The following is a 24,695-nucleotide window of genomic DNA, read 5'->3' as shown; positions in this document are numbered from 1 at the left end:
TTCATTTTTAATCTTTTTTTAAGGGAAGCGGACAGAAAGTCAAATATCTGATGCAATTCTGAGTTTTTTGAGGATTTTAAGAGAGAGCTGTTGATTTCTGAATTTGGATTGTGAGAGAGGAATGAGGGCCCGACTGCTTGTATGCATGTATTTCATGATGTTACAGTTTGACGAGGCCAACTCAAAGGCTAAATGGCTTCTGATTGTTGATTGCGAATTGCAAAAACCAAACCTTGCGAATTGTCTTTAGGGCTGTAAACTTGGACATGATTGCTGTGACTCGAATTTAAGACCTGCTGAAATCCCAGAACAATAAAAAATACATAAGAAAGTGACAAGCAGCCCTAACTTAGCCACACTAATATGGCTAAGTTTAACTAATACGGCTGTGCACTGAAACAATTTGGTCTCAGCTATGCAGAACATTCTTTTAACATAGTGTCACGGGAAAACCAAACTTTGGGAAAACGTGATATTATTGTTACGTGTCTAGGACTTCCAGAGTTTGGTTAACTTGTGCACGTGAAACTATGAAAACTAAACGCTAGCCCGCCAGGCTGAAGTTAAGGATGAAAAGGCCTACCTTTGTCCTCCGCTTGCTCCGTCTTCGACCAGCTCAGCCCTTGATGCAGCGTCGATCAGCGTCAACGCTCCGTTGATAGTTTATTTGTAGACATTAAGGACGCAGACATTAACATTAACACAACTTGGAAGGGGAAAAGAGGATTCGTTGTGGCATTCTGAAAACGCATGGCTTTATGCCCGACTGTCCCCCAGTCTGTCCTTAACTTCCACTTTTCTGAACTCTGACGCAGGTAAGCCACACCAACGTCAGCCTGGTGGTAGGCCAAGACAGCCAATAGCGAAAACACTGGGCCGTGACAACAGCTTTGAAAACAAAATGTTCAAACACTGTCATTAAGTGGTTTTAATACCCGAAAGACTTGAAAGGTCCCATATCATGGTTATTTTCATGTTCATACTTGTATTTTGGGTTTCTACTAGAGCATATTTACATGCTTAAATGTTCAAAAACCACTTCTGAAAATACCGGTGTTCAACCTCTGTCTGAAACGCTCCGTTTTAGCGCCTGTCTCTTTAAGACTCCCCCCTGGAAAGGCCCGGTCTGCTCCGACTGGTCAGCGTTTACGGGTCATCAGCATCCGGGCTCTGCGCCGTCATTGCAGCTGGGGAATGACAGTAACGGCACTGTAGCGGGACTCTGTACCTAAATATGGTATAGTTGTGACATCACAACTGTACGGAAGTCCTGACAGCTCATTTAAAGGCACAGTTTCTGAACACAGGCTGTGTGCATTTCCCTGTGGAGTGAGCGTTGTTTATGCTTTCAAAGTATTTATATAGCACCTCGACCTGATTTATAACCAAACAAGACTTGGAAATTTTTTTTAATTACCTGTAAAACACATTGTGTGCCATCAATAGTTGCATTGGACCCCCCCTCCTCTTATGCAAGTTGTGACAGCATGACATTGGCCATATGGACAATACTGCCCCAAAACCAAACCCTACTTATAACAATGTTTACACCTTTATTTTTCCACGCTGGATCCGTCCCAACTCATTACAACGAGCACTGTTTGGAACAGTTGTTCCAATTAACAACCTGCCCAGTCTATTCACAGGAGACACGTAGCTCTACACTGACAGAAGCCGATTACACGGCGCACAACACCTATGTACTTATAAACCGTGTTCATGACAGCAATTATCAGTGTCATTGATGTTCCCCTCTGTGCACAAGGTGTGAAGAACTGACGAATGTATGCTGTGTTGCACTGGGGCAGCTTTAATCTGAGAGCTGGGGGACTTTTCAAGGAGTGGTTCCTTTAGAAGAAGGAAGATGAATAGAGGAAGCAGAAAGTCTATTTTAACCACATTGGTCACATTACCCGCGTTTGCATTCACAGGTCATGCACATTTTGAAGTATCGCATTGGAAAAGCTGGATGGAAACGGCAACATTTGATACAACTTCCTCAATTGCGCAAAAAAAGTTTTCCCGTGCTCTTGAGATTGTTTTTCCCCTTTTGTGAAAAGAAGAGTTGATGCTCTAAATGGGATATGGAAACGCCTTTGCTGGATAAGTTCTGACGTAGCGAACATGTAACAGCTGTCTTCTGTCAGCATCTCCACGGATGTTCCCATAACTGTGTCTTTGTCTCCGGACATCATGAAACATGAATTGCCCTTTGTGGGATATTATTTATCCCACAAAGTCTTCATTAGTTGTTTGAACTTGAATACTAGCTGACATGAAACGACAATTGAATCAAATTCCTGAAGAACTTTTTCCATTTCTCTCTAGGGTAAGATGGCCAAGGCGCTTTTGATTTGTTTCCGATTAGCAACCTTTACTCCGTTTACTGGCGGATTACAGCCATGCGTAGCCAATAGCGCCAACTTCTGACCAAACTACACAGTAGCCCAGATTATTCGCTCCAAACCAGTTGATTCAAGATTCAAAATCCTTTTATATATCGCACGACGGGGAAATTCCCAATGTTGAAGGGATAGTGCAAAAAGAAGTACCAAAAATGTTATGCCAAACGGCATATTTGTGTAGAGATAGAATTTTTTTTTATTTGATGGCGACACTCTGGCGGGAAGGTGACGAAAAAGGTTAGGCTTCACCCTCTGTGTACCACAGTCCTGTGAAGCAAAGTTCATATAAATCTGACCAGTATTTGTTGAGATATGCTCTGACCAAAGTGTATTTAAGGGGTTCCCCAGAAGATGAGTCCTAATTATTTTGGCGGCCCACTGACTTTTCAGCTTACAATTCACACTTGTCTTTAGTGACTTGTCTTATGTGACAGTATACCTTGAAAACGATTGACTGAATTTCTTGTCAGCTTTAGCTTCACGTTTAGATTAATGCTATGAATTGTATTGGTGTTTCAGTAGTAATGCATGCGTTGTACTGGACTGCCCTCAGGCTCGCCTTTCTATTTTCCAGTCAATTCAAGTTCCAGCCCTCACCAGTGGTCATGAGCTTTGGTTAGAAACCGAGAATATTAGATAGTAAGTGGCTAGTAAGATATAAGTGGCTGGGCTCAGCCTCAGGGACTGCTCCTTCTCGTTTGGAGGAGTCAGTTGAGGTGGTTTGGGCATCTGATCAGGATGCCCCCTGAATGTCTGTGGAGCAAACGTCCAAATGGGAGAAGACCCCAGGGCAGACCCTCTGGCCTGGAAACAATTTAGGGTCCCCCAGGAAAAGCTAGAGAATGTGACTGGGCTACCCTGCTTAACCTACTGCCAATGCAACCCAGATAAGCTGCAGAAAAGCCATAGCCGGATGGAATAATGGCAGCATGTCAGGATATTTCACCGTTTGAAAGATGAATATATCTTTAAATTGGGTCACTTATGTAATAGAAATGTGAACATTTTTTTAGAAATTGGTGGCTTCTAGGCCGTAAAAATCCAGAAAATGTGTTTTTGGCTCATGTGGATGAAAGACACCAAATCCCAGAATGCACTTGCTTCGCTGCTTTAGCGTCTACCCCCAAGCCACGCCTACCGTTTACAGACAGACAGACAGACAGACAGTGAGACAGTCAACTCAACTCAATGTGTTTTATTGTCAATTCAACCATATACACGAAACGTTTCACCGTAGCTCAAGTGGTGTTACACATTTAAAATATCTAAAAACGACATTATATAAAAACGACATTATATAAAAACGACATAGGCAGGCTACATTTAGTGCACACACATTATAGGCTCCGTGAAGTTCAGCTTACGCACACTAGCATTAGCGCTTGTTGGGCTGTAAACACCGAGTATAAACGCAGCCGTAAATTAGCGCGGAATGTAGAATGGTCGGCATTTAACAGTCACAAACTCCACCAGCAGTTAGCAGTTAGTTGGATACAAGCACCCCCATTTCTGCACCAGTCCGTGTTAACACAGCCCACCTCCACTAGTCTTACCCGGCGACGCAGCAGGCCTAGCAGGCCTGGTAGCTGGATAGTCCGGTACACTGTTGTTCAGCCATGTTTCCACAACAACAAAAACACAGCAGTCTCTGAACTCGCGTTGGGAGTTTCGCTGAAGTTGGACGTAGTCCAGTTTGTTGCCTAATGAGCGGACACTTGCAAGCAGGATTGATGGAACAGGCGGCCGTCTAGCGTTAGCGTTCCACCTAGGTCGAACCGCTGTCGAGGTCCCTTTCCCCGGCTAGCGCCATCGGGCGACACCGCAGGCTGAGGTGCTGGTCTCCGTAGCAGGCGAAGCTCGCGTAGTGTGTCGAGTATTCCGTCTGTAATAAAGTGTCCTGCATATTCTTCAATCTGTACCAATGTATCCCGGTGGTACACATGTGCGGTAGTTTGAATGCACATAATTGTTTTAAAAGTTTTCTGCTAAAAAGACGGAGCTCCCTGTTACCTAGCTTCAAGATGGCTGACGCTCGTTTTCCTTCGGATATCTTCGGGTGGCTGTAGTCCATTGCCTCTGGGCAAAAAAAACAAAAAAACAATCACAATGGTCTTGAGCGGATCTCTGGACACAGCGACGGTGGCTTTGTGCAATGAACTTGTTTTGCTGGCACATTTGCACTCCGCAAAAGAAAACGGCGCATACAATATTATACAGTAACGTGAGCTATTTAAATGAGCTGATACATGGTTAAACCTCATTGGCTCTTACCAGTGTATCTCCGTGTGTACTTCGTCCACAGCAATCCCACCAATCAGTCCCAAAACGTCCCAGTGAGAGAGGAAATGACCTAAACATATTCTTAGTAAATCTTTACAATCATTCCCCCAAAGAACCAAGCAGGTCTGTCTTGTTGCACCATCCAGATTTTCTTCAAAAGTTGCCATTTTCAGCGTGTAGCTCGCTAGCTCGAAGTTTGTTGTTGTTTCCCGAAGCGGATGGAGTTTGAGCGTGACGTTTTATAAAACGTCCACCGTATAGATAGAAATCTACCAAACAAGAAGTCTGCCCTGTTAATCGTAGACTCGAGGCATGGAGGAGCTATACATTAGGCTCAACATTAAACGCCCTGTTGAAAGAACAGGCTGTAGAGACATGATGAGCCATGTGGACCTGTGGCTACAGTATAGACTGCTGGGTTTCTTCCAGCCCTCCTCTGACTCATTAAAGAACGACATGGTAAAAAAGAACACGCCAGCAACACTATAAATATCCTCTGCTGAACAGCTTTAGACCTGCTGACCCTATTCGTCACAGATCAGCCTTCAGCGCTTTCCCTCTGCCTGACGAGAGCCTTCTTTTGACCCCGCCGTCACTTTCATGTGGAAAGCAGATTTAAATGTTTTCTCTCCCAAGGTCTCTCCGGGACAACGCTTCATGTTCTCTCACATTTTTCACCTTCGTATTTATAAATCTCCCTCATCCTGTGACCTATTGAAGCAGTAGCCATCCCACAGTCATCCCACTGCCTTCCACCAACATTGCAACACACACTGCAGCACAAACTCCAACTCACCAGACTCCATGTAAAAAATCAGGACTTTTAGCGTGTATAGAGCCAGCATATCTCCACATGTAAATGGGTGAATTAAGGGTTTATTTCAACCAAACCAGAGTGGTGATTGTTGGAACAGTGGAAAGATGAACCAAGACGACTTCTGACAGTTTTTTTTTGTTTCTGTCCACTTTGAGTGAAGTGTGTTTTACGATTTGTTAAAATCACTGTTTATTTACATGGAGTCTGGTGGAGTTTGGTGATGGGGATTTCAGAGCTGTTTCATGTTAACAAAAAGGATCTTAGTCTTTAACAAAAAACTCTATCTCTGTAGGGATCCTTTCCATGATGTTGAAAAAACAGAACTTTTGTGGACGTTACATCGTTTTGCAGCAGTCTTGCTCAATACTGGAATTCAAAAATTGTTGTTTCCATCAGTCACGTAGACACAAAAAAAAATCCTGAAGTTACCCTTTAACAGAATCCAGAGGAGCACAGATGTGAGAAATAACATATTAGCCTGGGCTGCTTACGATGGGGTCGTTTTACAGTTTAAACTACTGTATGTAGAACGTTACAAAGAAATATGGATCAATTGTAAGTGTTGACTTTGGATACACGTATTTGGTGGTGTTTTGTTCGGGGTTGCAACAACAAAGTGTTTTGAATATGCAGAAAGTGAAACATGACTTAGCGGTGTTGTTGGACTTGAGATCAGTCTCGGTCTCGAGACCACTCTTTGAAAGTCTCTTTGAAAAAAAAATCGCAATTAGATTATTTAAAAAAAATCGTTGAGCCCTAAAGATGACTCAGGATTTTATTTTTAAGATCAGTCAAGACCACAACTGCAGGGATATCACTAAAAACTATCCACATTTGAACACTTAAAAAAGGCAGTATACCACAGTTATACACAGTCAATAGATACAAATACAATCTTTACTTTCTTGTGCGACACTGTTGGAGAGGTCTTGTGCAACCATTGCTATGCAACTGTTGTTATTCAGTTTAATAAGGGTCCTCATTTCCTTAAAAAGCAGACCCTCCAGGTTTAAGGGAAGCATACGCTTGCTGCTTATTTTGAGCACTTGTGCAATTGGTTTTACTTGAAAACCAGCCCTCGGCTCAACCATACAGACCAACAGTCCAACACTGAATTCCTCTCCGCAGGACGACAGAAATGACTTGTCAGGGCCACTGCGGACCGCCGAGGTCCCCCATACGCTCCACACCGGACAGACGGGGGCATGGGGTGGTGATGGGGAGCAGGTGTGGCTGTTTGATTGGTCAAAGTGACAGCGGAGTGACAGGTGGCTGCCAACCAGGTGACACATCAGTCCTCAGTGGGCCCAGACATTCATTCATTGATTTCACTCTCACTCACTCACTGACTACATGACATGATCGAGAGACCGAGTGAGAGACAGCCAGAGGTTTTTTCGGGCAGCCAGACGGGCCTGAGAGACCCCGCGATAATTACCGTCTCTACGGATTCCTCTTTGGGTTTTTCAGAGAGCGAGATAAAGGAAAGAGAAAGGGATGGAAGGGCAAGCCAGCAGGTGGTATGCTTCATTACATATTGTCAAAAGAGCAACACATTGTTCAGGTTTGGGCTGGTTGAGCACACTGCAGCGCTCTGAAGAAAAAGGGCAGCGTCGCCTGGTTACGGAAGATTTCCTTCCTCATTCTCAATTAGCATTTGGGAATTTCAATAAAACGCACTAAATACCTGACAATGGACACCTCGAAGGGCCTTAACCCGCTTATACCATGGTCACTTTTACATTTACATTTTAATTAGTTTTACAATCGAGATCTATAGTTCTTTCCCTGGTTACGCCGGAGGGTTTGACTCATACCTGGGACAGTCATTCCCATCCCATAATAATTCCTATGCAATGCAAACGTTGTTCACTGCTCTAGTAAATAGGACGGACCTTACATACGACTTGCCACCCTTAGCAACGGGAGATATTTATATATTTCTATTTCGCCGATGTTCATTTCCTTCCGCATTCTTTGTGTGAGGACTGTGGTTAACTGCCCCTCAGATCTCTGCAGGGTAAATCCAGACAGCTAGCTAGACTATCTGTCCAATCTGAGTTTTCTGTTGCACGACTAAAACGACCTTTGATAGAGCACATGTTCCATCAAAACAAGTTCCTTCCTGAGACTATTTAGCAGCGACTCCGTGCGGAGCTTAGCCCCGCCCATGATGATTGTGATTGGTTTAAAGAAATGCCAATAAACCAGAGCATGTTTTTCTCCCATCCTGGAATGCTGTGTGGACTAGCCAGACCTTCCTCCGCTGCGCTGTGGAGGAAGGTCTGGCAATGCGAGACTATCCGCCATGTAAACTGCCGGCACAGCCTGACGCATCGACCTGAACAGCAAACGGGATGTGAGAGAACGTTAGTCACTGCGAAACAAAGTCAGTTTAGAGGGTCAGTGTAACTCACTCCTTGCAGCTTGCGGGTTAAAAAACTAAACTGGTTATTATTATTAAAGTGCTCATATTATGCTTTTTGGTTTTTTTCCCTTACCTTCATTGTGTTATATATCTTTTTTGTGCACGTTCTAGGTTTACAAAGTGAAAACGTCCAAAGTCCCCCCCAAAGGGACTTACCGTCTCCAACAGAAAACACTGTTCACAAACTGCTCCAAACAGCTCTATTGTAGTCCAGCCTTTACTTCAGAGACAAACGTGGTCACTTTGGAACACACGTTATAATGCTCACCTAGCTGCTAGCGTGGCACGCCCTCCTACTCTGCTTCTGACTGGCTAGTAGTCCTTACCTAGCTACTGTCAGGGCACGCCCTCATACTCTGCTTCTGACTGGCTAGTAGTCCTTACCTAGGTACTGTCAGGGCACGCCCTCATACTCTGCTTCTGACTGGCTAGTAGTCCTTACCTAGGTACTGCGCAAGTGTGACTCCCAACAGATGGAACAGAAGTGAGATGTCTCACTCTGTAGCTGAAACAGAGAGCTCAACACACAGGGTGAAAAGAGGAGCTGCAGCAATGTGCAGTACAACAAAGATATGGTGCTTTCTGAAAATTAAACCACATAAAGCTATTCTTGTACAACCTCTAAATACAATTATGAACCTGAAAATGAGCATAATATGGGCACTTTAAGCAGGGACGACACAGTCAACGTCCCTCTCTGATTTCTGTGTTTGTGTTCGTGTCTTTGTGTAGCTGCAAACAGAAGCTGTACGCGGAGAAGCTGCCCAACACCAGCATCATCATCCCGTTCCACAACGAGGGCTGGTCGTCGCTGCTGAGGACCGTCCACAGCGTGCTCAACCGCTCCCCCCCACAGCTCATCGCCGAGGTCATCCTGGTCGACGACTTCAGCGACAAAGGTACAGACGACGCACACGCACATCACTGGTCAGAACACGCACACACCTGCACAGACAACACACCTCCTCCTCCATGTGCAAGAAAATACAGATTTGAGCGATTGATTGGCGTCACTTCGGTAAAACTCTACCTCGTGTACTGGAGTTTTGAACGGTCACGTCGTAGTCGATTGCTTGGTTATGGCTGAATCTTTTAATACTACGTGGGGTGAGTCTTGGGGTGGCTTGTGGCTCGGAGGCAGAGTTGTCTCTTGCTGTTTAACCGCAAGGTTGGCGGTTCAATCCCAGGCTCCCCCGGCCACATGTCAAAGTGTCCCTGAGCAAGACACTGAACCCCAAGTTGCTGCCCAGATGCTTTTAACACTAACACACACACACACACACACACTCTCACACACACTCATCACTGGTCAGAACACACCTGGGCCGCTCAGCACGCACACTCACACCTTCACATAGATACATGAGCACACATGCAGTCAGTACAGGCATACTAATAAGTAAGGCTTTTAGTGGAGTGTGACTTTTTCTTACTCTGTCTCTCTCCTTCTTTCTCACACACACACACACACACACACACACACACACACACACACACACACACACACACACACCACTGAGTCATTTGTTTGCAAGTGTGGGTGACTGTTGCACAAATAATGAGCTGTTTAGAAACACAAGCATTAGTCTGCTTCTGCAGAGGCCCAGATGTGATCTCGAGATGCTCCTGCGTTTGTACATCAGAAGCAGACAGACGGAGAAAGACACAAACACACAAACGCAGTGGTGAGCCGGTGTTTCAGGAATGTTCTGCCTGTTTAAAGGAGGTTTTTCCTCGCTGTTGTCGCACCAAAGGCTTTCTCTTGGTGGGTCTCTGTAAATTGTAGTGTGTGTTCTAGACCTACTCCTATAAGTAAAGTGTCCTGGGATAACTTCTGTTATGATTTCACACTAAAAAATAAAATTGAATTGAAGTAGGTTAGCTGTTTTTGCTAACGACTGGATAATGGCTAGTCACTGCTGCTAACTTCTGATTGATGTTAGCAGCAGTGGGAGAATGCCTACGGTGGTCGTTCAGACTTGGCCATCTTTTTTTTGGTCATCTTTTAGGAAGGCTAAAGTGGATACAGACTTGAGGAATCGGTAGAAAGAATGGGAAGAAACTAAGCTAACGTTATGCCCAACGTTACGTTAGCAGCATTTTGTTACCCAGTCAAATATCCAAATGTCAGTTTAAGGCTAACTAGTTCTGAAAATTTAAGCTAAAGCATTTAGTTACCAAGTCAAACATCCAAATGTCAGTTTTAGGCAAACTACTGTATATCTGTAAGTTAAGCTACATTATTTTGACAGTATGCAGCTTGTTTTACAGTGGAATGTGGATGAATCAGAAAGCTATGCAGCATTATGTTTGCTAGGGCCTTAGCTTGCTAACACGTAGCTAACATTAGCTTACTAACAGCTAACTTGTCCTCTCTGGTAGACATAAGTTGCTAAAATAACCCTTTGACATGCTTAAATCTGATGTTTTAAGCTAGCTACAGGCACTTTGTTGCTTTTTAATCTTTTGGTTGCATATTTTGGCGCAGATTGTTTTCCCTCCAGTGGGCGTGGTTTTCAGCGTATGGTGCGATGCACGCTCTCTCTATGGACCTTTTTCACAGCAGACATTTGGACTTGTCATAGTAGGAAAAGCACAGCTGAAACTGATAACCTTAACGATGGCTCAGTTCCATCAAGTGTCCCAGTGAGCTATTTCAGTGATTCAGCATGAACAACACCAGGGCCTCTCCTAAGTGGAATGCAGCCATCATTAATGGTTTGGAATACACCTGTGCTTTTCCTACTATGACATGTCAACATGTCTGCCGTGAAAAAGGTCTTTTATATTGACATATAAAGTGAGAATATAAAGACTTGGCTTGCCCTGGTTTTTCACATATTTTGTTATTATCCTGAAAACATCCACACAGTAGGGGGAATCGACCCAACTGTTAACCTTTCCTCTGGCTACACTTTAATGAAAAACTGTACATTATTTGCCCAGTTAGTGGTTAAGATCTAGTATAACTATGTTGTCTCTCCATTAGGGCTGGGCGATATGGAGAAAATGAAATATCACAATATTTTTGACCAAACGCCTCGATGTCGATATTGCGACGACATTGTAGTGTTGATTATTGGTGCTTTCACAAAAGATCTTCCACATTTAGATTTTAGATAAATAACCATCATAATGTGGATATAATGACTAAGTGGGTAAAGGCAAATAATAGAACAGCTAGAACAGTCTGGTAAGTTCAGACAATGACACCACTTTACTGTAACGCAGCCTTTGAAACCAGGAAAAGGCTAAACTTACCATGCAACGATATTACAATTCTTCAAAATCTAAGACGATCTCTAGTCTCATATCACGATATCGATATAATATTGAAATATTGCCCAGCCCTACTTTCCATTTACCTTCATCATCCATCCAACCACTACGTTCTCCGACGTGTAATGAACATCGCTAAACTAATTAAAAGATATTTGTGTTCGTCTTTTTTAGGACGATAACCACTTTTCTGTCCTGAGACTGTAGATTAGTGTTGACTGCCAAGCGTGGCGCGTCCTCGCAGCCTCCCTGAGCGATTGTGTTTGGAGCTAAAGACTGCAGTGGCCTCTGGACAGATGGTGGGGATGAGGGCATTGCGTCAACGTCGAGAGGAAAATCCACTTTCTGGTGTGCAGTGGTATTCTCACACAGGCGGCGGCTTAATTAGTTTGAACTCTGGAGTTAATGTACAGCTTTGAACCCTTGCATAATAAATCGGGGGACAAGTGCAGTATTATCGCCGGGGTCTGAGCGGAGGACGGAACAAGGTATTCATCATTAAACCTGGTTCAGAGCCACTGTGTGACACATCATTTCCTGTTCACTTTTCCATTCCCTTAGATATCAAATATTGCACTAAAGATATATGAAGAGAGAAAGATATGGAGGAATATTTTTATTCAGAGGTGTATATCTCGCCGTGTTTATCGACTCGACTCAGTCTTTTGGTACCCGCCAGGGTTTTTCCCGGGTTCTTGGAGCGTTTTGCATATCAGTCCTTTGCATTTCACCGCACACTTATTTACAAAAAGAATAGTGGTTGTTGGTTGCAGCGATGGTAGTCTATATCCACGACTTTCCACTTACGGGATTGCTCCGTTGCCACCGGAAATTCCGCCGAATGACCTTCTTTTCGGCCGGATGTCCGTCCCCTTCCTCTTCCTTTGTGTTGGCGTTCTAACCTCCGGTGGATTTGTGAGGACTATGGTTAACTGCTCCTCAGATCTCTGCAGGGTAAATCCAGACAGCTAGCTAGACTATCTGTCCAATCTGAGTTTTCTGTTGCACGACTAAAACGACCTTTGAACGTACACGCGTTCCACCAAAACAAGTTCCTCCCCGAGCCTATTTAATGCCAATAAACCAGAGCACGTTTTTTCTCCCGTCCCGGACTGCTGTGTGGACTAGCCAGACCCTCCTCCGCAGCGCTGTGGAGGAAGGTCTGGCAATGCGAGACTACAGCGAGGGAGACGTCACTGAAGCAAAACTCGGAGGAGCAGGGTGTCACCAAAATGAGAATAGCTCCACCTCAAAGATTGCCCACCACAAGATAGTGATACTTTACCTTAGTCGGTGCTGTTTTGTTTTGGTACCTCGCAGCCGACACCAGGAAGATAAACAATTGATGAAGGTGCAGTTATGTTTTGTCTGAGGTGCTAATTAGTTTCTATGTTTAATTATAGCCTCGCTGCAGAGCCGTGTTGCAGGAACAGCCTCTTCTCTCCTTTTTTTTAAATCATAATTAACCCAACTATTCCTATTTGTCTCAAAGGACACCTGGTGATTTCTATCTGTGTGCTCTGCTGTAGTTCACTCTGTGTTTTAATTAGGCGGAAAACTTTCCTCTCTGGGTTCTGGAAAAGACTCAGGGGGATTGACTTCTTTTCATTTTTAAACTGTTTATGTTGGCATCATACGTGTGCCCAGAGTGTGAGCCCATGCTAAAGTGTTTTCAGCTTAACAGTATGTCTAAGAAAGACGACGAGAAGAGCTGGAGCTGTGATAGTGTCGGTTGGGGATCGTTGTGGGTCGAGGATCATCAGATTCCAGGCGGGGGTCAGATGGCTTTTATTGGTAATCTCTGTATTTGTTTACTCCCCACTGCGCCCAGCTTCTCTACATCTTTTCACTTTACAGACTAGGGCTGGGACGATATGCTTTTTCCCGATTTGATTCTTTCTCATTACATGGGTTTTGATTTGTGTTCCGATTTTCATCTCTTGTGATTCTAGCGGTATCGCGATTCGATAGTATTGAGTATTTGGGATTTTCTTCTCGTTCTTTAACAAAAACAAAAGTTGCATAATACACTTTTCTAAAAACTGATTGTTTTCTAAGAAGAATGCACATCACATGTGAGTCAGTTACCCCGAAATTCCACCAACTGTGGACCGGCTCCGCTGCGTGTCGGCTCCGTGCGCCGCCGTCCGTCAACACCCACCAGGTCCGGACTTGTTGCGGCACGGCTGCGGCCGTGACTGACCGCTGCAGTCACGAGGACCCGCGAGATCTCGCGAATTCACGTAGAACAGAACCACAAAACCCACACCAGTTAGTTTCCATCCAGAGGAGTGGAGGGGAAACAGCTCTGAGCTGTGTTTTCAAGGTGTAGTGCAGGGAGACATGACCCGTCGTGAGCACGGTGGATTTTATTTTGAAAATGAACCGGATGTTTTATTTTGTTTCTGTGCTCGACTTCCTGTCCCGCACTATCTGAATTGTGCTGAATTGCTGCGGAGCTCTCCGGCGTCCGGCAAAAATAGAAGCTCTGCGTATCTGTTCCGAAGGTCTGGGGACCGCCGGAGCTGGGACGGAGTCGGAACACAGCCGTTCTGCAGTCAGTGGAAATTGGGGGTCAGTCTGATTTTTTTTTTTTTTTTGTGTGTATAGCATAGGCCTGTCACGATAGTCAATAAATCAATTTATCTCTTGATAATTTCCATTTGCATGCTTGTTTGTTTTCCTTCTCTCTCTCTCTCTCTCTCTCTCTCTCTCTCTCTCTCTCTACCAAAGAGACTGGAGGACCACTCTCGGTTCCTTAGCGTAACGAGGAGTGACCCCTCTTGTCAGTCGCGTGGTCTTTGTGTGGGCGGGACTCCAGGCGGAGAGAGAGAGAGACAGAAAACGCTAGTTGAGCGTTGGAGCAGGGGTTTCCCGCAGCACTCTGCAGTTAAGGCGCCGTCAAAAAAAAAAAAAAAAAAAATAGTATATCAGCGATATCCGCCGTGTTACTCGGCGTCCTGTTTTCTCCCTTTCATGCCAAAGCACACAGCTGACAACCTGCAGGTGGAGGCGGTGGAGACAGACATACACGCTGTGGACTTGTGTCAGTCTCGCAAGCGGTTTCAGGAAAGTGGCTGCGTGTGTCCGACAACGCACAGAACATTAACGGTACAAGCCTGCAGCTGTCCGCGGACACGGAGTGCGGAAAATGTGTCAGAGTTGCGCCTGTCTGTGTGTGTGTGTGTGTGTGTGTGTGTGTGTGTGTGTGTGTGTGTGTGTGTGTGTGTGTGTCGGCCCGCCCCCACGGACCTCCGACCTGCAGAGGAGCAGAAGCTGCACCAACTATTTTGGTACAAACGTTAACTCGCCATGTGGCAGATAGCCATATAGACAGATTTCATTTATTAATTATATATCATTTAAATGTAATATTTAGTGTTAAATAATTGTTAACTGTAGTACAGAGTCTGTAGTCTATGGCACAGACACTGGAGGAATGCTGCAAACGTTTGACAGCCAGTAGGCTATGGATTGCCTGGGAGAACATATACGTGTCACGAACGGCAATCCCACAACTGTCCAACAGCGTGAAAGAGGACATACTAAAGGAGATCGAAGACATATTTAAAATGTCTTCCAGTTCCAGTGTTAAATATTCTTTAGAAATAAAAGTGTATTGAGCTTTGAAAATGTGTACCTGCATTATTATGCCATTATCATTATATCAGATGAAAATGGTCTCGGAACGACAATATTACCGTTTATCGCAGTCATTTCTGGGACAATTTATCGTCCAGCAAAATGTGTTATCGTGACAGGCCTAGCATAGCACAATATTTGCAATTGCCAAAATGGTGCGATCTGTCAGAAGGATGCCGCGCACCAACACACTTCCCTGCACAAGCTGTTCTGTTCCAGATCGTTTGGGGGAAAAATCTCACCTGTGATTTCTAAGTGATGATCATGATTTCCTGTTCCGCCCACGAGCGGTGCGGGGAACAAAAACATGAATGGCAATGACAATCTAGCAATATTTAAATCCATATTCATCTGTTATCCCCTTGTAAACGAGAAATGATCCCAGTCCCTCCTCGCTCTCTGCCGCCCACGCTCACCTCGGTGTTGTCGGAGCAGTTCATTCAGGCAGAACGCCGACTCACAGATAACTAAAACCTGCTGTCTGCTCTCCTCACTTCATCTTCTTTAACGTCTCTTTTGTTTCCTCATACCCCCTCGATGCGTGTGTCTTTAGTCAGTGGTTTCCCTCGGTTTGCTTTCGCCGTAGCCTACGTAAGTGGCCTGAAGTTTCTACTTGTGCGTTGGTGTGTGTTCGCCGATCTCTTTAAGAGAATAGCAGGGCCGCCATGTGTGTGTCCGTGCGTGGTAGAGAGAGTGAGAGAGTGACGGTGATTACCTTCGGAGTGAGTAGTGACTCTAGAGTCATAAGCCGCTTTCCGACCGGAGGGATTTTTACAGTTCCTAGAACATAACGTTCCCAGAACCCTTCTTTTCTCCTGTTCCGACTGGACCAATTTGGGGATTATTGAGTTCCTCTGGCCACAGTTCCTGTAACTCTTTCAGCTCCTACTTCAGGGCAGGGTCTTTTCCCTTTTCCCTTTTCCGCATAGTGGTGGTTAGATGGCTGTGATTATAATAACAAAAGGTCAGTCTATGGCCGCTTGGCCAGTGTGAATGCAAATGGAAAACCGGTTTTGGGGGAGAGTAGTTAGTAGAACTGTTTAGAAGTGGACTGTTCCTAGAACTACGTTCCTGGTCGGAAAAGAGGCTTTCTGACCACGGTGGGAAATCTCTAGCAGGAACAGTTAACCCTCTCCTTGATTTCATGTTGTTTATGGAGAAGGAGAACCAGGAAGTGTACATTAAGAAACTGACCCCCAAAATGTTAGTTTAAAGTACTTTTTACTCATACTTCCATTGGTGAAAAGGCAGATATTAGAAGATCGATTTCAGGATTTTATGAGTCGAGATCAGATCACTCAGAGATGGATTTCATTTGGAGAATCGATCATTTTAACCCAGCCCTAATATATAATATGTAATAAGATCAAGTTGGCTATGCTGATATATCGGCCAGGCTCTGAAAATGATCATTGGTTGCATCCCTCATTCTGTGGCTTAGATGTGTTCTATAATAGTGGGGTTTCCATCTCGTCCAGGGTTCATACCAACAAAGCTCCTACATGCGTTAGATCCGTCAGCTTCGGTGCTTACCACTGCTGCTATTGATGCGTTGACGATGGTAAATGTCAGGTTTCTGTGTCAGTCCCTCAATCAGAAAACAAGTGTTGCTTCTTCTCTTTTTTCTATTCCCACTGACATTCAACAATCATAAAGACAGAAACCCACCAGAGATAAGGCAGAGGGACCAATCATTCCTCCCACAGTAGCCTTAATAGAAAATCATACGATGCAGCCACAGCACCTGCTGGGTTTTAAGAAAGGGCTGGGACTCGAAAAAGAGCAAAGAATATGGACCAAAATGTTTTTCTTCTCTAGACAAGAGGAAATATCAGACGAGCTGTCATGGCGAACCCGGGTTGTTAATTGACTAACCCTAACCCAAGAGACGAAGACCTGAAGTCATACATCGGTGGAAATGGCCATGGCAGTTTCTCCCTCTGCAACATTTTGCCTAATTTTGGAGCGTTTTTTTAGGATAACATGGAATCCTTAGATGGTTTAGTTTCACATGATACCAATAGCTTCGCTCTGGCTTTAAAACGGAGCCTCTTAAAAGATCAATCTCAGGATTTTGAAATATCGGATCAATCAAACGAAGATCGGTTTGAATCAGATTCTCTTTTTTCATATATATGGGCAGTGGTGGTCTAATTAGTTAAAGAAGAGGGCTTGGGACCGGGAGGTCGCCGGTTCAATCCCCAAACCGACAGGATAAAATCTGGGTGGGGAAAAGTGAAAGAGCAGCGCTTGTCCCTCATTACCACCACTGAGGTGCCCTTGAGCAAGGTCCTTAACGACCGACTCCAGTGGAGCTGGCCTGTGGCCAGCAGATCAGACTGTGGTTGTACCGAACTGTGTGGAACTGTGTGAATGTGACAGGTCGTCGTTGCAAATGAGAAATTGTTCTCAGTCGACGTACCTGGATAAATAAAAGGTTAAAAACGACCCTTATTGTGTGCATTATATTGAAATCGACCTGGATCCGAAGCCGAGTCTGTCAACGTGGGTTAACCCTTTCAAACACAAAGTCAACCCTGGTTGAAAGGGTATTTAGTCACTATAATATTAGGATGACACTACTGTAAGAATGTGACATTTATGTGCACATGTCGGCACAAGGAGTTGATGCATTTTACTCATACTGGGCAAAATATGGCTACATTAGAAATGAATATCATTCACGTTTTTGCTGTGTTGCTAAATATTCCTAAAATCCCAAGCAACCACAGGGTTGAAAAGGATTTTGTTGGCCATAGGACGGCTTCATGTTTTCCTTTCATATCTCATCTCTGGCTTTGTTATTTGGCTTATAGGCGTCTTCATAGGAGCGTTTCATGAAACCAGGGACAGTGTGAGTCCAGATTTATCCATCATGGTTAACTGGGGTCTGTGACGGAGAGACAATCCCTCTCAGCGGCAGCTCTCATTCACACCGCAGGGTCTGCTGCGATGGGAACCTGTCGCCGCCTCCAGATCGGCCGTCCAATTATTCAGTCGCTGTCCGGAGCCGGATGGGATCCATTAGGCCGCTGTCTGTAGAACAGAATGAGTGTTAATGAGACAGGGCATTTCCCTGCCATTATAAGGTTTAGGTGTGGCACGTGAGCCATGTTGGGCAGCACCTAAGCCAAATGAATATAACTACAAGACTTTTCTCAGATCTAATGACTGTAGATGGACTTCTTTAGCAAGTTTTGTCTTTAAGCTTTTCGAGCTTTTTCAACCTTTTAGACACATGTGGTGATAATAATGGTCCAAAATGATGTGAAAAACAGACGCAAAACTACCACATAGGGACACAAACCAACTACAAAACACAAATGACCAACAAAGAGACACACAGGACTACAAAACGATGCCAAATCCCACAAAGAGACTCAAAATGTTTGGGGAAATTCCTTTATTTAAAGCTTTAGTGCGTATATATATATATACTCAAAATATATATCAATCAATATATACTCAAAATATATATCAATCAATATATATATATATATATTAAGATAAGATATAAGATACTGATTCTATCCTGAAACGTTTGTGTTTAGTGAGTGGATTACAGTTTTTTTTTTCCCCAACAAAGTAATTAGTTCTGTATACTTGGCTGCCAATTTGGCGCTAGCAATTTAAGACGATGTGACATGCTTTTAATGGCGGTTATCATGTTTTGGCAGGAAAAGATGAAAGTGCAGTTCAGTGTGGAGGCGGGGGATGTATTAGGCGCGAACAATAAATGTAGTCCTAGAGTGAGAAATTAAGCAATTATGAAACAAGATTCAGAGAGCGGAGGAGGGGAGGGAGAGATGAGGCGAAAGACAGAGAGGTGGAGTTTATGACTTTTATCAACCTGCATCAGTGAATAGGGTCGACATTAGTCTGGATCAACGGAAGTACATTTCCAAGATAAAGCCTGACATCACCTTCCTCTCACGGTGTTGCTGTTCCTAAACTCTGTTCGCTTCGGGGAAACAACCGCGAGCTACACGCTGAAAATGACAAGTTTGGAAGAACATTTGGATGGTGCAACAAGGCAGGCCTGCTCGGTTCTTTGGGGGAATGATTAACAAAGAATATGTTTACGTCATTTCCTCTCTAACTGGGACGTTTTGGGACTGATTGGTGGGATCGCTGTGGACGAAGTACACACGGAGATACACTGGTAAGGTAAGGTACACTGGTAAGGCCGATGAGGTTTAACCATGCATCAGCTCATTTAAATAGCTCACGTTACTGTATTGTGTGAACAGTTAACTTCTATTTAATATTGTATGTCGCGTTTTCTTTTGCGGGGTGCAAATGTTCCACCAAAACAAGTTCCTTCCTGAGACTATTTAGCAGAGCCACCGTCGCTGCGTCCGGAGCTTAGCGCTGCCAGCGATATGCCAGCCCTACTTATGTCAATCATTTATTAGTCTATATATGTTTAATTTCCAGGATTGTTCAAGTGCCACCAGAATTTTTAAATTCTAACCTCTGGTGGGTTTATGAGGACTATGGTTAACTGCCCCTCAGATCTCTGCAGGGTAAATCCAGACAGCTAGCTAGACTATCTGTCCAATCAGAGTTTTCTGTTGCACGACTAAAACAACTATTGAACGTATACGTTTCACCAAAACAAGTTCCTTCCCGAGGCTATTTTGCAGAGGCACCGTGGCTCCGTCCGGCGCTTAGCGCCGCCCAAGACGATTGTGATTGGTTTAAAGAAATGCCAATAAACCAGAGCACGTTTTTCTCCCATCCCGGACTAGCCAGACCTTCCTTCACAGCGCTGGCAATGGTCTGCCAATGCGAGACCATTCATTCATTGTACCTGCCCAGCTACAGTCCATGATGAGCTCCAGCTGCACGAGAGGAGGGAGGGAGGGAGGGCTGTGATGGTGAGGGGAGGTCAGCTCACTCTTCATTAGGCTGTAATTGAATTTCGGCAGCGCGTGCAGGGAGGATGTTCGGCCCTGGCTCTCCCTGCGGGGGAGTGTTGGCTCACTCTGGCTGCACAACCTCCCCTATACTTTCAAGGTTAGCTCAGCTAATGGGCTACTTTCTCCACTGATCCCAGTCTCTGCTCGCCATCTGTCATCTACACGTCTCAACATGTAGGCGCACTAGTACATGAACCACAATGTAATGCTGCCTGCCAGAGAGTGGAGCAAAACGCAAGAGACAGGGCCGCAGTAGACCTCCTCGGGCCCTGGTTAGGGCTGCACAATGTATCCATTTTTATTGACCTCACAATATCAACTTGCCGATAGATATATCACGAAAGGCTACATCAGGAAGGAAACTCTGATTTGTTTGTGTTAGTTGAAAGAAAATATCACACTCAAAAATGTACCTGTCAGTTTTTAGTGTTTTTTTGCGGTGCCTTTTTTATTCAATTTAATGTTCAGTTTGTTCAATAATAGAATGTTGGAAGTCATTTCCTTTAATTATTTTAGAAATTCAACAGGCAGTGTGTTGTATTTTGTCAGAATACTGAACTCATCACAAATGCAGAGCTTGGTAGACTTAAATATCTGTTTTGTTCATCGCAAGTAATATCCTTATCGGGATATTCAACAACGTTATTGCACATTGCATATGTAAGGGATAATGCAGGGCGGGGCGGTCGTTATAACGAATACAACCCCGACAGGGTGATCAGGCCTGAAAGAGACGCCAAATGACCCCAGAGACCCAAAACAACCCCAAAGAAAACAAAAATGACCAAAAAGAGACACAACACGACTACACAGAGAAGCACAAAGAGGCAAAATCCCACACAGAGACACAAAATGTATGGGGAATTTGCTTTCTTTTTTCTTTTTTTTTAAAGAAAAATGTAACCTTTTCTTGAGGAAGGACACCTGAACCCCCCGCCAAATACGGCGTCAGCCCCATGTTCCCACAGCCCTATGGTCCCACAACCCTATGTTCCCACAGCCCTATGTTCCCACAGCCCTATGTTCCCACAGCCCTATGTTCCCACAGCCCTATGTTCCCACAGCCCTATGTTCCCACAGCCCTATGGTCCCACAACCCAATGGTCCCACAGCCCAATGGTCCCACAGCCCAATGGTCCCACAGCCCAATGGTCCCACAGCCCAATGGTCCCACAGCCCTATGTTCCCACATTTCTAAGAATTTTCCTAAAATTAGGCCTTATGTTCACACATTTCTAGGACATTTTCAAACTTAGTTCTTGCGTTCCTACATGTCCCTTCAATTTAAGCCCTATCCTCCCACAAGATTTTTTAGGGTTAGGGGTTAGGGGTGGTCTCACTCATTCTCAGTGTTGGGAAGGATACTTTCAAAACTTATTCCGTTACAGAATACATGCCCAAAAATGTAATTTGTAACGTATTCCGTTCCGTTACTCAATCTGAGTAACGTAATGTAACGTAAGTGAGGTGGGAGGTGGAGTAATTTGGACGCTGAAAGGAGTTCGGTTGCTGGCAAGCAGAGGCTGCACTGCACAGTTATATTTCAATTCTCCCTTCTCTTTCTTTAATGTGAAGTGTTCTGTTGTGCCGGTTCCGGCTCCATCCGGCTTTTTTCGTTTTTCATATTGGGGCTTCTCAGTTGCCTTAATTTGTTCAGAGAGTGAATAAACTCGTGAAACGGAGAAATATCGTCACGTAATCCATTGATTTCAACAATGTAACTGTATTCTAAATACCAACTAGATTTCGTTACTAACTGTAACGGAATACAGTTACTCATAATTTCTGTTCTGAATACGTAACGCCGGTACATGTATTCCGTTACTGCCCAACGCTGCTCATTCTGTAGGATCAATCTGTTTTTTCTATGTGTGTTCAAAGCAGCAGAGACTGAGACACATTTCAACACCATTAAACTGTGCTTTACTTCACCACCCACATTCGGGGTAAAATGTTCCCTCTTAATAAAGCTGTGTGTTCAGGGCCAGGGGGTACAAGACGATGATTTCACACGAGAGGCTGCACGACGCAGCGGAGCACGTTAATCGCGTTTTAGCAAGTGTTTATTTTTTTCCCCCCTTTTTAATTGGAGTGTACTTTGAGGGTGAGAGCAGTTCTCCGGGGAGGCCGACTTCATTAGCACCTGCAAGTGTCCGGGCATGTTAGCGGAAAGGGAGAGATTGAGAGAGAAGGGCATATTGGGAGAGTTATCTTTTTAATACACGCTTGTCAGAAAATATTTAGACGGGGTATCACATAACTGAGTAGAAAGCCGTCTGATGTTCCACCTTCCTCTTCCCAGAGCAACACGTCTGACGATGTGGGTCGTTGGTTCCTACCCTCTAATACAGTGGTCAATAATGTACCCCCCTTTGAATCGTTTTTTTTTTTTAAGCCAAGAACCCCCTGACCAGCGCGAATCATGACTCTTTTTGTCCCGTCAACCATGCACCTTTTTGTTTTTTTGTTTGTCAAAATGTTAAACTTTTTTTCAACATTTTGGCCGTTATTTTTATTTTTATTTTTTAGATTATTTTTTGGGCATTTTCGACCTTTATTTTTGACAGGTCAGATGAAGACATGAAAGGGGAGAGCGAGGGGGGGGGGAATGACATGCAGCAAAGGTCCGCGCGTACGGAGTCGAACCCTTGGCCGCTGCGGCGAGGAGTAAACCTCTATATATGGGCGCCCGCTCTACCAGGTGAGCTACCCTGGCGCCCTTGGCCGTCTTGTTGGACACTTTTGTCACTTCACCCCGATGTTTTAGAAGCGTTTCCCCGTGTTTTTGTCACTTTTTTGGACACTTTTGTCACATATCCCGATGTTTTTGTCACTATTCAACGTTTTTTTACGTTATTTTATCAATTATTTTCTTCAAATGCTATGAAATTTAATAAAACCCCCACATTCAATGAAAGTAGTGAACTGATGATTTATTTTACTTGTGAAGAGCGTTGTATGGAACCATCAATGTTATTTCTTTTTGACAGTATGGTTGAAATTTTTTTTTAAATGTTTTTGTCGCATTTTCCGACCTTATTGTCGCCTTTATCGCGTCTTTCGATATGTTTGACACTTTTGTCACTTTTCGATACTTTTCCCCGACGTTTTTTGTCGCTTTTTTCAACATTTTCTTTTGGAATTACAAAGTCTTTCGATATTTTGACGCTTTTTCTAAAGAGGAACGGTACAGCGCCGGCAGTGATAGATTTACTAAATGCTACATTTCATCCCTTAATTCATTCATTATTTTAGTATGATTGTTTTATGAATAATGCATGACACATTTTTAAATGAGCATTTTGCAAACATCTCACGTACCCCCTGCAGTCCTCCAAAGTACCCCTGAGGTGGACGCGTACCCCCATTTGAGAAACACTGCTCTGATACACGTGTGTCAAACGCGAGGCTCATTTAAGGTTCACAATCAATTTTGGCCCACCTTGTTTTTGTCCCTTTATCCAGCCTTTTCCCCCTTTTTTGGCGCTTTATTCAACGTTTCTGTCACTAAATGACTAAATAACTTTTTGCTTTTTTGAGTTTTGGGGCTTTATGAGGCCCAAACTGTAAGTGAGAAGAATATATGAGACAGACAATAATACATTACAATAATACATTTTTTCTCTTCAATAAAAGCACGTGAATAAACTAAATATGTCTGGCCCTTGATGTGATCCTCATTTTCCAGTCTGGCCCTTAGGGAAGTTGAGTTTGAAACCCCTGCTCAATACGACCTACAGGAGCGTTTCCTAAATGAGCGCCCCCTACTGGTGGCAGGAAATACGACCTCTTATCTAAACCAGAGAACGTAACGGTTGCGGTTTTGAGCCTAAGTATCGGGGCTTTAAACACATCTGTAACGGTGTCAGTTTGGTAACGTTTTTCGCACCAATCTCTTTCCTGAAATTCAGCCTTGGTGCAGAATTCCAGCCACTAGAGCCAGTCCCACAATGAGCTTTCCTTAGGATGTGCCATTTCTGTGTCTGTAGCTTTAAATGCTATTGAGGAGGAGAGAGGGGGGGCAAGGTGGAGGGTGGGGGTGTGGCCTTTACCAGCTTGCAGCCACGGTTGTAGCTCTATTTCCTCATGGGCGGGCAAAATTCTCTGGGCAGCTGTGGGCGGCGAGCAAAGCAGAGAAAGGGGAGGTAACCTTTCTCCTTATGACATCATAAAGGGAAGATTCCAGATCGGCCCATCTGAGCTTTCATTTTCTCAAAGGCAGAGCAGGACACCCAGGGCTCGGTTTACACCTATCACCATTTCTAGCCTCTGGGGGACCATAGGCAGGCTGGGGGAACTCATATTAATGTTTAAAAAACCTCATAAAGTGAAAATGTCATCCCATGGGAGCTTTAAGTAAAAAAAAAAAAAAAGCCTCTCTGTTTACTTTTCTTTTTAAACGGGACATGAACCCCGGTCTCCTGGGTGAAAACCCTGCGTTTGTTTGGTGGAACAAAAGTAGTTTTAGTCGTGCGACAGAAAACTCAGATTGGACAGATAGTCTAGCTAGCTGTCTGGATTTAGAACGCCAACACAAAGAAAGAGGAAGGTGATGCACATCCGGTCGAAAAGAAGGACATTCGGTGGAATTTTTGGCGGCAACGGGGCAATCCTGGAAGTAAAAGGTCGTGGATATAGACTAGGTGGTGCCCACCTAAACCTTATAATGGCAGGGGAAACCCTGACCTTACTTCCTGCTATGCTTTCGTCGTAATTACTGAATTGCTGCTTGTACAAAACCTCTGGGAGGACAGTCTCTTGTAAAGTCACCGTCTCCCACGTAGCACGAACATGACTTCTGCTTTGTCTTGTCTGGTTTCCATAAAGTGCTTATTATTGTTTTCATTAGGCTACTTCTGTTTAATTGAAGTTTAAATTGGGAATTGGAGCTGCATCCCCAAGGACCGTCATTAGCATGTGTA

General features: G+C 44.2%; 1 protein-coding gene across 1 annotated transcript in view; it reads left to right on the top strand.

Moving 5' to 3' along the window:
• Window positions 1-24,695, top strand: part of LOC144528196 (polypeptide N-acetylgalactosaminyltransferase 10-like) — a 117,039-nt gene that overhangs the window by 39,886 nt on the left and 52,458 nt on the right. The window contains exon 4 of the mRNA XM_078266674.1: window positions 8,663-8,829. Coding sequence (XP_078122800.1) covers window positions 8,663-8,829 — 167 coding nt within the window. The remainder of the gene's footprint in view (window positions 1-8,662; window positions 8,830-24,695) is intronic.

Source organism: Sander vitreus, chromosome 13 (assembly GCF_031162955.1).
Source record: "Sander vitreus isolate 19-12246 chromosome 13, sanVit1, whole genome shotgun sequence".
Lineage (NCBI taxonomy): Eukaryota > Metazoa > Chordata > Actinopteri > Perciformes > Percidae > Sander > Sander vitreus.
The sequence above is the reverse complement of the archived record's forward strand: the minus strand, read 5'-3'. Positions and strand labels throughout refer to the sequence as shown.